General features: G+C 42.5%; 3 protein-coding genes and 1 long non-coding RNA gene across 4 annotated transcripts in view; 2 read left to right on the top strand and 2 right to left on the bottom strand.

The window, feature by feature from the left end:
* Nucleotides 1–13638, bottom strand: LOC104910675. Its single transcript, XR_793323.2, has 3 exons — nt 6372–13638; nt 3965–4446; nt 1–1822 (listed from the first exon to the last, which is right to left on the bottom strand). It is a non-coding gene; the product is annotated as an uncharacterized LOC104910675 (long non-coding RNA).
* The window catches only part of LOC104910710 (histone H2A-IV), a 77432-nt gene that overhangs the window by 5164 nt on the left and 58600 nt on the right, over nt 1–13668 (bottom strand). The window lies entirely within an intron of this gene.
* LOC100542975 (histone H3) overlaps nt 1–13668 on the top strand; it is a 21733-nt gene that overhangs the window by 2730 nt on the left and 5335 nt on the right. The gene's annotated exons all lie outside the window — the stretch shown is intronic.
* LOC100539738 (histone H1.03-like) lies at nt 5543–7411 on the top strand. Its single transcript, XM_010709822.3, is given in 2 exon segments — nt 5543–6010; nt 6013–7411. Coding segments are annotated over 2 exon segments (672 nt in total). The 5' UTR covers nt 5543–5592; the 3' UTR covers nt 6267–7411.

Here is a 13668-nt window from a genome sequence, read left to right as displayed (position 1 = left end):
TCTTTGTAAAGTACACTACGTGAAGAATCTATTTCACTTTATTTTTCTATTACTTTTCGTTATTTTCTTGATGGCTTTCCATGAATGCCAATATTTTCAGTGTTCATGTGTGTACTTGTGTTAAATTACCATGTAGTTCCAAGGTGAGGATTTTTTTCCTGAAACTGGTGCCAAACCATAGGGAAGCTTCTTTAATTATTTTTCCTTTTTGAATAGCACCAAGTCTTAAAACTGCTCATGTGTTGCTCTTTTGGTGGTGGGCACTATACATACAAAATGAAGATGTCAATACAGTATATAAAGAGCCTGATACATGTTTAATTTACTGATCCATAGGAATAGTATGACTTTCTTCACTTCGATTTTTTTTCTTTTTTATATGCAGTTAGGCCTATGTTTGCCCCTAATCCCTTTCAAGCAGCCAAATATCTAATAATAAATTATAAATTGCATAAACCATAACCAGTAATTTTTAACAGTTGGTATTTTTAAAGGCTCTAATACAGTAAGCATGCTTTTAAGTGTCCACGAATTCTGGATGTACTTCTTGTAGATTTTCTTAGTGATTACTCTCTTCTCTGTTTCTTAGGCTATCTCCAATTTCACTTGTTTATACAATATTCTTCTTAGCCTCTTTCCTTTTTAAGTAATAAACATAGAACAATATTTACTGTATAGATTTGTGGTTTGTTTTTCTCTGCAGTAAATTTATGCACAAATAGTTTTAGATAGAGGTGAAGTAATGATTTATAGCTTACATACACAAATTTGATCTCTGTACACTTCAGCAGCGTGGTCTGATGTCCAAGACATGAAATGTGGTTGTCAGCTGTAAACTGAATGTCAGAATGTCACCCTCAGTGTCAACAAAGGCAGAAAAGATTTCAAAAAGACTGGCTTTTCCTTCGAACCTTTCTATGGCTCAGAACTCTTTCAACTAAATGAAGCTTTAGAAAACAAGGTATCTACTTGAAATTGCTGGTACACACCCTCCCCTAAATCTTGGGAGTTAACTTGTGTATTCCAAGCTACTAAGTCAGGATGGAAGCTCTCCTGATTGCTATGCCTTATTCAGATACTATAGTTGTCATCACTAGGTTTTAAGTAAACAGTTTTCTTTTATACAAATGATCATTTAATGGTCATCAATCGTAGTGATGAAGAACATGAGAAGCTTCAAGTACTGAAGGAGGAATTCATGTCTTTACATTTTAGAAAAAGCACAAATTGACATTTTATGTTAATGTAATAGAAAAGTCATCACTTTATACATTACAGTTAATTAGTTAAGTTATGAAATGTTAAAACTAAAGCAATGAGCTTTGAGCCAGAAGGACATGCTTTTAGTGCGTAGTGCATAAGCATATTAACAGTGTGGGCTGAAGTAGGCAAGTAAAAGTTTGGTCGATTATACCGTAATAGGTATTGGGTTTACTGGTATCATTTGTGCTGGGGAACTCCTTATTCTATTTTTGCCATTTCTAGGAAAAGAAGAGGCGTTCCAAAGCACATTAGGAGTTTCCTAAGTGTCTTTGGCTTCCTTCAGTATTATAACTTGTCTGCTTGCATCATAACTGGAGTTTCCAAAGGGAAATACCCTAACCTTACACTTCTGGATGGAGTTCTAATCTGATATTTAGAAAAGTGCTCTTTCTCACTCCAAAACTGAGAACTGGAAAACAATTATTTCTAACTTACATCTATTCTTAGATATATACTGTGGGTTGAGCGTATGTTGTTCCTTCTTTTCATTTCTACTCTTGTGTGACAGAGCAATCTTCAGCTGCAGCCATCAGACCTTTATCAAAAACTGCTCTTGCTCCTGGAAGGAAAGTAACAATATTTTCACGAATTATTTCAGAATTTCCGCTGACACTACTTTATTCTACATAGGAAGGGAAGGAAAATGGAAGGCTCATAGTCAAATACAACATCTGCCAGTTGAAATAGTGGAAGATCAAAGCCTGGGGAAGCCTTCATACTGTAGCTATCCTAAGTTCTTATGTTAACACACAAGTTCTTTGCTTTGTTCTACAATGCCTGAAATTTTGAATTGCTACCTACAGTGGCTGAGAAATTAAAATACACTTGGAATACTTGGATAGCTGTAGCATATTATACCTGAATGTTCCAGTGCAAAATGTAATTGAGTAAAGAGCCAAAGGGGTAAAAAATAAAATAAAATAAAATAAAATAAAATAAAATAAAAATCCAAGAGTTTCTATAACACTCAGCACCTATCTTTCTTCTTCTTCTTCTTCTTCTTCTTCTTCTTCTTCTTCTTCTTCTTCTTCTTCTTTTTTCCTTCAGTTTTACCTAATTTGTAGGAGAGCTCATAATGTTTTCTCCAGTGAGAACTGGAGCCTTATATACCCTGCCATCTTTTCTTATCATAAGCTCCTAACACAGTGGATGGGGGTAATCTCATATGTAAGAAAAAATATTATATGAAGCACTGATGGTTTTGAGACCTCCTACTCAAAACTGCAAAAATGTTCCAGTTTCTAAGTGCAGAAAATGTCATGATAATAAAAGTAAAAAATGTATATCCCATTTCCAATCCCAGGAATCTGTGCCCAATTATACCTTTCCTCTACTTGTGTGATGTAAAAGGCAGAATATGAATCTAATTTTCCTTGCGGTACCACTCCAGAGAATTGACAGAAAAATGCCATTTAGTGTAAGAAGTTTGAAAGAAATAGAGAAAGAAAGAGGGAAGAAGCAGATATATAAAAATGCTAATGCACTGTAAAGCTACAAAACCCTGATTCCATTGTCCCTGGGAGGACATGAGATCTGTGAGGGCTGCTCTCAAAGTAATGCCTCCTGTTTCATGGTGCTGGCCCATGATGTCAGAGGCAGAGATGGTGGTATGGCAGTAGAGGATGAACCTCCCCACCATTATTCCATTACATTTTGTTGCCATGTGACAGGTGACAGCAGAAGGGCAGTCCAACAAGATGACAGCAATGGTGGGTCACCTCCACTGGTACAGATTTTTGTGGGCATGGCATACAGGCTCTTGTTTAACACTGGTGGAAATGTATGGTGATGGTGGCTGATGGTGGTGATTATGTTGAAAAATAGGGGAAATTATTACATACAATATGCTAGCTGTTGCAGTTTAACCTGGAAGGCAGCTCAAAACCACATAGTCTTTCATTCACTCCCCTCAGTCCCTCTCGAGTAGGATGAGGGAGAGAATTAGTAACAAAATAGGACTCACAGGCTGAGGTCAAAGTTATTTACCAAGAAGAGAAATCTGGAAATAAAAATGGATTTATAAATGCAATCACTCACCACCTGCTGACTGATGCACAGCGACAGCAGTACTGCCTGCTGACCAGTCCCCCGTCAACAATGCAAGATCTCAACTCTTGATGGATAGACAGACTAGCCTGGATTGGACTCCCAGGCAACAGCTGCTCTTCCCTCCAACTCCTCACTGCTTTACAGTGTTCTGCACAGTGTCCCTAATTCAGGCCAGCTGTCCTGGTGCCACCCCACTCCCTGCTGCCCCATGATAAAGAGCAGCAGCTCTTCCCAAGCATGCGGCCTAGCCACAGTGTTCCATCATTCAGCAATGTCTAAAACACTGGTGTGCTGTTAGCACTCTTTCAGTTGAAACCACAACAGTACAAAATAGTGTTATTGTGCTCTTTGTGTCTGTTGTAGTTTCTACGGAAAAAAATAGGAGGCAGTGCTTTCTGAGCAACCTACATACATCTGTTACTACAACAGTGTCTCCACTACTAGTTCACAACTATCCTTCTCCTCACTGTCAGCACTTCTGAGTCAGTCTTCAGTCTCATCACTAAGGGCCTCAACTCTCTACACTTTAAGAAATGAGCATCAGATCAAATCAGAATTAAAAACTCCAATTTTTGTTTTCATACAATAGGCAATCCTGCAACCTTAATTAACATTTCTGTCATGCTTGTTATCACAGTGAAAACACAGTTACCTTCATCTTGCAGGCCAAAGTGCACTCTCTGGGGTACCTCATCCAGCCCTGTATTTCTTTCCTCATTTAACCTCCAGAGAATAGAAATTAAGAATGTAAAATTAGTTCTGATCCGCTGTTTGATGTAGAGCTTTTGCTTCTTGACTCATGAGTGACCGTAAGAAAAACTCGTTTAAATTATTCACAGAGGTCATTCGATATTCCCATCTCTCATTCACGAGGAGATGCTGTTGAGATGTAGTTCCTGTTATTTCTCAGAGATATGCATTTTCAGCTAAAAGGACATTAAATTTCTGGAAGACAGTTGTGCATCTGTTTACCCAGGCTGCTGTGACACTGAGCTGTGACCTCATTCGTTTTACTCTGTTTCAGTTTCTTGAAGCCCCGAATGTATCTGCTCCGCCAGTATGAGCAGCTAATGATGGCCTTGTATCCAGTGTGTGCAACAATGTTATCACAGACTGGCCCGTCAGTGGTTCACGCTGAAAAAGAAAGCAGCATGCTTTTGAAAAGGGAGGTGAGAATTTTAAGTTGGAAACTGAGAATTAGTCAATTTTTATTTAATATGGATCTACCTGGGGAAGAGAAGCTCTTGAAATGGTGTGAGTTTCGTTCTTTCTTCTAAAAAGATTGAAATAGCAAAGCATTGGATGCTGTCATCAAAGCACTACACTTAAATGTCAACTTTTGTACATTAGAACTGAGAAATCTACTTGGATAATAAATTATTCTGATCAGGGAACAAGGACAGGACTTAGAGCTGTGAGTCTCCACTCAGTTCAAATTTTCATTACTCCCCAATTTCTATTTCACAACGAATTTTAATAAATCGCGATACAAAGACCTCTAGGTTTTAAGATCAAAAGATGACGTACTGCAATAGCAGCTAATGTGTCTCCTGACAAAGCAACCCTTTCAGGATGCATTGGCAGTGCACTAACTGTGCACTCATCAGCCCTCGGGGAGAGGCTCGTTGGTGCTTTGCTCCCGTACAATACTAAAGCAGATGTAAAGAGACGTCGGCTTTCACCCCTCTGCCGGGGTGCCCACCTCTGCTTGCCGGCAGCGGGAGAGCAGCGGCGGGCCAAGCGGGCGCCGAGTGGGATGCTGTGTTCGCAGAGGGGAGCGGGAGCCGAGCCCGTGCTGCGGGGCTGGGTTGTGTTACTTGCTCGGCTTTCGAACTCATTTAAGCTGAGATCAGACACTGAAGCCACGGCGGTATTTGCCCTAATCTGGAGAGGAGCTTCTGAAGTACACGGTTTCATGCCGGCTGTGTGGATTTAGCCAAAGGGATACATTTAATTTAGAAGATAAATAGAATGTTTCCCTCTGCCAGGATCACCACGGCTCCACTCGGAGGAGTTTCTCGGATCTCTTTTCCCTTATTTCTCCTCATTCTAACGGGTAACTCTTCCAGCTTGCGGCACCCACGTCCCCTCACCTCTCAGTAAGGAACTGGGCGCGCGGACGGTCAATTTCTGAAGGAAAAAGAGCTTTTTGGTCCGACAAGAAACACAACCGGAGCGGCGGCGGCCGGCGGGGCCAGCCAATCAGCGCGCGCGGCGCTGCTATAAAGGGGGCGGCGGCGGCGACCGCGCCATTGTTCGTGGAGCTCCGCAGGAGGTGCCATGGCCGAGACTGCTCCTGTTGCTGCGCCCGATGTTGCTGCCGCTCCGACCCCGGCCAAGGCGGCCCCCGCCAAGAAGCCGAAGAAGGCGGCGGGCGGCGCCAAAGCCCGCAAGCCCGCGGGCCCCAGCGTCACCGAGCTGATCACCAAGGCCGTGTCCGCCTCCAAGGAGCGCAAAGGGCTCTCCCTCGCCGCGCTCAAGAAGGCGCTGGCTGCCGGTGGCTACGACGTGGAAAAAAGTAACAGCCGCATCAAGCTGGGGCTCAAGAGCCTTGTCAGCAAGGGCACCCTGGTGCAGACCAAGGGCACCGGCGCCTCCGGCTCGTTCCGCCTCAGCAAGAAGCCGGGAGAGGTGAAGGAGAAGGCTCCTAGGAAGAGAACGCCCGCGGCCAAGACCAAGAAGGCAGCGGCCAAGAAACTGCCAGCGCTGCCAAGAAGCCCAAGAAGGCGGTGGCAGTGAAGAAGAGCCCCAAGAAAGCCAAGAAACCGGCGGCTGCTGCCACTAAGAAGGCGGCCAAGAGCCCCAAGAAAGCGACCAAGGCTGCCAAGCCCAAAAAGGCGGTGGCTGTCAAGAGCCCAGCCAAAGCGAAGGCAGTGAAACCCAAAGCTGCCAAGCCCAAGGCGGCCAAACCCAAGACAGCCAAGGCAAAGAAGGCGGCCCCTAAGAAAAAGTAAATATCCTGAAAGAAGTCCCTCCCCTCTGCTTGGCAGATAAAACCCAACGGCTCTTTTAAGAGCCTCCCAAAGTTTCTCAAAAAGAGCTGAAATGCTATTTCTTACGGTTCTTTGTGTGTGCGAATGGAGGTTCGCTTTTTCAGCCCGTCAGACCGCGGTGCAGACCGCCCTCCCTCCGTTTTCCCCGTGTCCCGGGCAGCTGTCCCCGCGGCAGCACAATGCACCGTGTCCGAGCCGGTGCGCTGTGAGGAGCCTTGCGGCGGCCGTACGGAACCGGAGCGAATCCGGAGGGCTTGTGAGAGTCTGAGCAGCGCTCGCCGCTCCGGCGCTGAGCCGCGGTTGGCGCGCTCTTTGCTCTCCCCATCGCGGCGAATTTCGAAAAGCCCGCGCTGCGCGAACATTGGCTGCGGCTGGCGAGCTTCTGGGGTGCGCGGGGTTTCCGAGTTGCACAGACGCTCCGTCTCTATTCTGTCGGGCGCGAATTTAAGTTTCTCACTTGGCCGAAGAGGTGTATGAACTTAATGGGTACGTGACTGCCTCCTCTGTGGGCTTATTTTACTCCCTGTGCAATTATGACTCCAAGAGTCTCGTCTCTCCCTTGGAAATTCGTAGGGTGAGATTCCGAGCGCGGGAGTTGCTCCTCGAACTCTCCGCATCGCTTCGGTGCTTAAGCTTTTGCCCTTAGAGCCGCAGGGCTCGGTTCTTGTACGGTCACCAGCGGCGGCTCCGGGTTCAGGAGGACCTCGTGGGGCTCGGAGCACCCCTGCCTGCACCCAGCCCTATATGGGCGACTCGACCGTGTCCTCCGCCATTAGAATATTCCCTGCTCTCAGCTGTGCCTGTGAGCTTGAGCGGGGAGAAGGAAAGGAACAGGACGGCTGCTTTGCTTCTATGCGTAGCGCCGGAACCACTGTTTCCTCAGCGGTGAGGAAGCAGTTTTGCACATCTGCTCAGCTCTCAATAAAAAGGGTTGATCTTAGCTCGTTAGTCCACGTATCCGAAGTGATTGACCATCAGTGGGGGGCCTGCAGTTTGGAGGAGAAATTGTTAGACCTGATTTTGCAGATACTCGTTTGTGTGTTTTGTTTTGTTTTAAAAAGTCTAAGTGCCTGAAATCCTTGTACTAAAAGGGGATGAATTCAAAACAGAGTCCGTGCTTCTGAGATATTATCCTCAACTGTTGCTGTTACACTTCTTCTGTGTGTCCTAGCACGCAGTTTTGGTCCTTGTTGGGAACTATGACCTCTTCCTCTATGTAACATACAAACCCACACGTGCATCTCTCCTTGTTTTATTTTATTTTTCCCCGAGCTTTTTGGGCTGGCTCAAAATCCTGAGCTGAGATCCAGAGGTTGGGGTGGAGCTGCACCTGACAGACTCACACCTACCGTAAGTTGAAGTTGCTCGCTGTCACACCCACTAATTTTTTAAGGGTTTTACCCCAACTATTTGCACTGACCCAATGAGACTGGGTAAGTTGTGGTTTTCCATCTCTCTACACGTGGTCAAAAAGAAGTGGATTTTGGCTGAGTAGAGTGCTGTGGCAAATGGAACGTTAATGGTCAGTTTATTACTTTGATCAGAGCCTGAAAAAGCAGAAAAGAAGCAGTTGCAGCAGGATGGGCAAAGCGGCATTACACACTCTGCTAATTGAATTGGAATAAATATTTTGGCCTGGGAGATGAGTTGGGATAAATGGCAGTGGTTCTGTTCACACTTATCATCTCTATTTGCCCAGAGGAGGGATTAGGGAGTTTCCTCAGAAAAAAAAATTGAGCAGTAAGAGCGAAAGTGTCAAATAATTATTATTGATTTTTAAGAAAATCCAGTTCAAACACTTATCTAATTCAGATATCTTTGCATTAGATAAGTTTTAGAAGATTAGGGAGTGACTGAACAACACTGGTGATGGAGCACTGGCCTGAGTTCAGTAGTACAAGTCCAAGATACCTTTAGAGGGAAAGAGTCAGCAGCTGTGGATTCAGCTAAATGGACTTTACAGTTCTTGGATGGAGGCAGCTGCCAAATAATCTAAGAGTTCCACACCACAATAAAGGAATTGTGTGGCTATGTAGTAATACTGAGTGAATCAGCTATATAGGAACCAGGGATGGAGTACAAGGACAATAACATTAGATAAATCTATAGTAATATGTTAAATTGTGTGTAAAAGGGAGAAATTACAGCAGAGTAGGTTGCATTTGCTTTGCTGATTTATTCAAGACAACTCAGAGTTGGGTCAGCACCACAGTGGATGAAAACCAACTCATGCATCATGATCACTTACGTAGTGATACAAAGGACTTAATGTCTACAAAAATTTCCATGAGGTTCTTCAAGTTCTTAGAATCCATCATTCATAAAATCCCAAACAAATTATTTCATCAGTACAATCTTCTTTCTTAGTCTCCATTTCTCAGTTTGGTTTCAGAAGTTTGTCTTCAGGTGGTCATGCCCTGCACTCTGCTTCTTGATGGTTCTCTTCTCTAGAAAATACAATGTTCCATTTAAAGACTTTATAACATGTAATTTCTTAACTAAAGATCAGCTGTCTCTGTCTATTCATGCAAGCACACCTTAGAAAGTTAATTCTTCACTCTTTGTCTAGTTGTCTAGCTGTCTTTCTACTGATTAGCTTGAGTGGGTTCTAAACTGTGGAAGGGGTCATGCAGGGGATAGAGCTGAGAACTTTTGCTTCATATTCTGCATCAGTATATTATTTATTCTACTATATTCTGTGGCAATATAAATCGTAAAATCATATGACTTAATTCAAAGAAGAAAATACTTATTCTGTTATGTTGTGTAAAGCTGAGCTGGACAGGACAGTGTAAGTACTGCCTGAAAATTGTAATGTGGGGGGTTGTTTTTTTGTTTATTTGTTGGTTTGTTTCTTTACCCAATGGGAAACAGGGAGTGCAGTGGCAAAAAAGCAAGAGCTACCTGAGAAAAATGAGCATGCATGCACCAGTGTAATGTGTTTATGGCAATCACACCACTGCAGTTTCAGCCAGTATCGTGAAACAATTTTTTTTCACTCTTCTTCCCTTAGCCTGTGCACTGCTGCTGTGGGGCTGTCAGCCTATCTTACCTATGGGAACAGGTGTTGCACAACTCCCTCTTCTTCAAAAATAGATTGTCTTAAACCATTAAGTCATTGCCACAGGATTAGATTGCTATGTGAATCTTAGGGTCCCATGTCAACTTCAGCAGCCCACACTGGCTACCTAGCAGTTTCCTATTCTGGACACAAAGCAAGCAGATATCCTAATAAATAAATTAGGGGATACTCCTGTCATTTCAACTATCCAACTGTAAATTGTCAAGCAAAGGTTTGATTCTCTTGTTTATGGTTACAGTGGAGATGGGACACATCTCACTGTGTTGTATGACACCTTTATTGGACATCTGGGCATTCATTTCTTTTCTTTATCGTGTTAAGTTGCTTTGTAACACTGGGGAAATCAGGAAGAGATGAGCTCAACTCTATGTGTCAAGATGAGCTATGTGCTAAGATCATAGAATTGTTAAAGTTGGAAAGGATTTCTTAAGGTCATCTTGTTCAAATCTCCTGTGATGAACAGGGACAACTACAGCTCGATCAAGGTGCTCAGATCCTAGTCCAGCCTGACCTTGAGGAGCAAACTATTCAGGGCAGACTGAAAAGGGCTTACCCACTGGCTAAATAAGTAAATAATATTAAAATATATATATATATCAAAACAACAGAGGGAATTACTTATTTTTGTTGTTTTCTCTTCTTAGAATGCTGATGACCTGCTTAGTTTCTAGTCCTTGGGTCACTTTGCTTCACAGAATGTTTCTTTGCCTATGATGTCCTTGTCTCTGTCTTTTAGTTGCATCCTTTTCTGAGAACCAACAACAGAAAGTTCCCCAGATGATCACTATCACATCCAGGGGTGCTGGAATAGAATTACAACACCCCTGGATGCTGGCATAGGATTGTTGGAATAGGATTCCAACAAGACTCGATTCTAGGTCAGGATATCTCAGTTGCTGTGGAATATCTATTATGTTTTTTGCAGATTTTATATAGGCTTTATTTTGACCCATAGCCTTTTCCATATTTGAAAAGTGCTCAGATTAACAATGTCTGTTCTGAGATGAATGGAAGATAGCACAGTTTCTTAGATTTCTACAATGCCCCCACAACATGGACACTTCTTTGTGCTACAGACTCCAAGCAATGTGAATATCTCTGCCTGAAACAAAAGTGTGATGCCACACTTTAGGAGCTTTAGGATCTCAAGCAAAAAGCACGTTTTGCCTTTTGTGAATAATTGTGACCTGGGAACTGGATTGGAATCAGGTTGATTCTGTGCAACTATTTCATACTGTGAGCTGAGTCGCTGGTAGCCAAAGAGGAGTTGGTTTATCAGTCAGCAAAGAAAGGCCCCTGCTTAGTGAGCAGCCAGGCTGAGACTGAAAACACGAGTATTGCCCTTCTGGTTTTAAATACTAAATACTTAAATACTGCTCAAAAGTTAGGAAGAAGGTCAAAAATAGGGTTCAAAAGTCTGAATTAAAATGAAGATCTCCTTTCATTTATTGTCTTTTCCATGGGGTCAACTCTTTATTTCAAATATTTACTTACTATCAAAAGTCTGTGATGTTCCAATACTGGAAGTAGAAAATGAAGAAAGAAAATAACAGCAAAGGAATATTGAGAGTAATGGAGGACTCAGATCAGTAGCACAGACTCAGTAGCCCGGTGAAAACTCTGTTGAAGTAGAATTACTCAACAGAATGATTTTATTGTAGTAATAAATCAATTACTACTGACATGAGGTTACAGAATTTTCAATTGTCATCAGTCACTGTAAAGTTGGGTGATCTGCTCATATAAGCAGGTAATGTCTGTGCTTTAATTCCTGTACCATTGTGCTTTAATTCATGTACTATTTTGTTCTGTGTTAGTGGGTTCTGTTACTCCTGTGCTTTTGTGTATCTGTTTTTTGCTGTAATTGTTGTGCATGAGTACGAGTTTATTCTGCACAGCCTCAGTTTGTCTCTGAAAAGCAGTAAAAAGATCTCCCTTGGATGTTCGCATCTGAAAAACATTGGAGCTAGATTTTTATGTAAAGATTGCTGCAACAAAAAAATACTGACACAAAAAATCTTTCACGTTGATTTGGGAAAATTGGAGTTGAGTTTTGATAAATGCTAAAATGATGATAGATTACACAAAAATGTGTAAAATATGTATATGCTGTTTTCACACATCTTCTGAGGTTGCTAGCAACCTGAGGTGAATAAAGACAGGGAAAAAAGAAGTCTCTGTGGTATCCCACCCTGAGCAAATGGAGAAAGATAGATGCATACAATCCAAGATTAATTTTCCAGGCTCTCAGAAGGAAGGAGCTGAGTTGTGAAGATGTTATGCATGGACAGGAAAGTAGGGGTAGTAGACCCTGTAGAGAACCCCGAAAGCAGGAGTGAGATCAAAACCAGTTTTGTGCTCAGCTTGAGTTCAGGTGCAGAACCACTTGTCACCCAGACACCTCTGAATTAACAGGATCACACAACAGCACTTCCTCACAAATTATGTGCCGCAAGTTTCTTTTTCACTGTCCAGATCACAATGCACCCAATCGAGAACTGAGAACTGAGAGGTGCCAGGTCTGTCTATGGGGGGCTCTGTCGATGAGAGGTGTGTTCTTTACTTTGCTGGTGTTCTGCTGGGATGTTAGTGAAACCTCAATTCTAGATCTTCCCAAGCACTGCAGGGTTTGCTTTACAATGACTCAGGATTCGGCCGTCAGGATCAGTGGAAAGAAAGAAGTGCAGAAAAATAGAGTTTTCTCACTCTTCTCAAACACCAAACATAATAAAAACAAACAAATGTTGGGGCCTGCATTAGTCATAAAAATAATTCCTAATCTCATTCATGAGTATGCTGTCACTAGCTAGCCAAAGCAGCATATTATTTTATACTTGCATGCTGAATATTCATGCTCAGTTGTATGTAACTGCCCCAGTAAAAGCATAAATTGCCATTGCCACTTTCGTTTTCTCTGTTTTCTCCACTGTTCACTAGAGGACTCTGTGCCCATTCTATAGCTGAATGCCTTTGGTCACTTTGCTCTTGACTTTTGGAAGATGATTTATGCTTCTCTTCCCGACATAGAAATTGTCTTACTCTCATGAGAACCAGCCCAGTGAGGGGAGACTTTGTGCACTCCTGAGACAGGGAGCCTCATTAAAAGCAGCTGTGTTTCAGATGTATTTTCTCTTCACCAACATGAAAGAAAAACTGGGACAGCAATAATTAAGACTTTGCATAGAACCAAAACTTCCAAAAACTCAACATCTTTTCACTGTGATATTTATTGTGCTACAATTGCCAGGATCAGAGAGAAATATGGAAGACCAGATAAGAAAATGCATGCACACCTTGAGAACAAATGACAGGAAACAGTACTCCCCTGCTCACAAGCTACCAAATCATGTTTTCTTCATAAATCTTTTTTGTTCTATTAAAACTTCTTACATTTTACTTTTCTTTGAATTCTCAACAAATGGGACCCCCGTTTGCCCTAGCTTCATTTGTATCCCCTAGGAATTTACTGGCAGTAGCTGAGGGTCAGGGTGCAGCAACTCAGGAATAGATCCCTGGCTTGACACAGCCAGACAACCAACATGTGCCAGGCTGCCAACACAACAGGACCACAAATAACAATTAATATTTGTGTTGAAAGCTAATTCTGATATGTCTATTAATCCTTTAACTTGAATGCTCACTGTATTCCACCTGGTGTGGCAGAAAGTTTGTTTTAGGCCTTAAACATTGTGTGGCAAACCCAACAAGCTGGCACAAAAGCTGTGGAGTGAGAGAAGCCAGGGACACTGGAAAAGGGAGGGAAGCATTAAGATGAAGGACAAAAAAAATGTATATTGATCATAGATAAATGTTACACTGTATCTCTACGGAAAAAAAGGAGAGGAGGAGAGGGTAGGGGAGGAGGGGAGGAGGGGAGGGGTGAAGCCGCTCAGCTTGAGAGGGAGAGGAGTAAAGCAAGAAGCCGCTCAGCCTGAGAGAGAGAGGAGTAAAGCAACGTCCACGAGAGGACAGCAAACACTCAATCATGGTAACGTTTTTCAGCTTTACTGAATCGTTTTCAGCTCCTGAGCAAAATATTCACTGACTGTTGTGATGATCATTGTTGAACAGTTTCTTGTTTGTAACAGAACGTTTTCCATCCCAGAAGAAATCAAAAGAAGAGGTCTTAATCTTCCCTTAAAGGATAAAAACACTCTTCTTCTTAGGAATTTCATTTTTCCATCTCTAAAAATAGCCACATGGATATTTGCAATACCACAGAAATAGAAAGTGCTGTATATTCATTCAAAGAACTTTTTACCTATAAAAAAAAGAAAGAAA

Source organism: Meleagris gallopavo, chromosome 1 (assembly GCF_000146605.3).
Source record: "Meleagris gallopavo isolate NT-WF06-2002-E0010 breed Aviagen turkey brand Nicholas breeding stock chromosome 1, Turkey_5.1, whole genome shotgun sequence".
NCBI lineage: Eukaryota > Metazoa > Chordata > Aves > Galliformes > Phasianidae > Meleagris > Meleagris gallopavo.
Note: the sequence above shows the minus strand (reverse complement) of the source record. Positions and strands in the feature narration are given on the sequence as shown.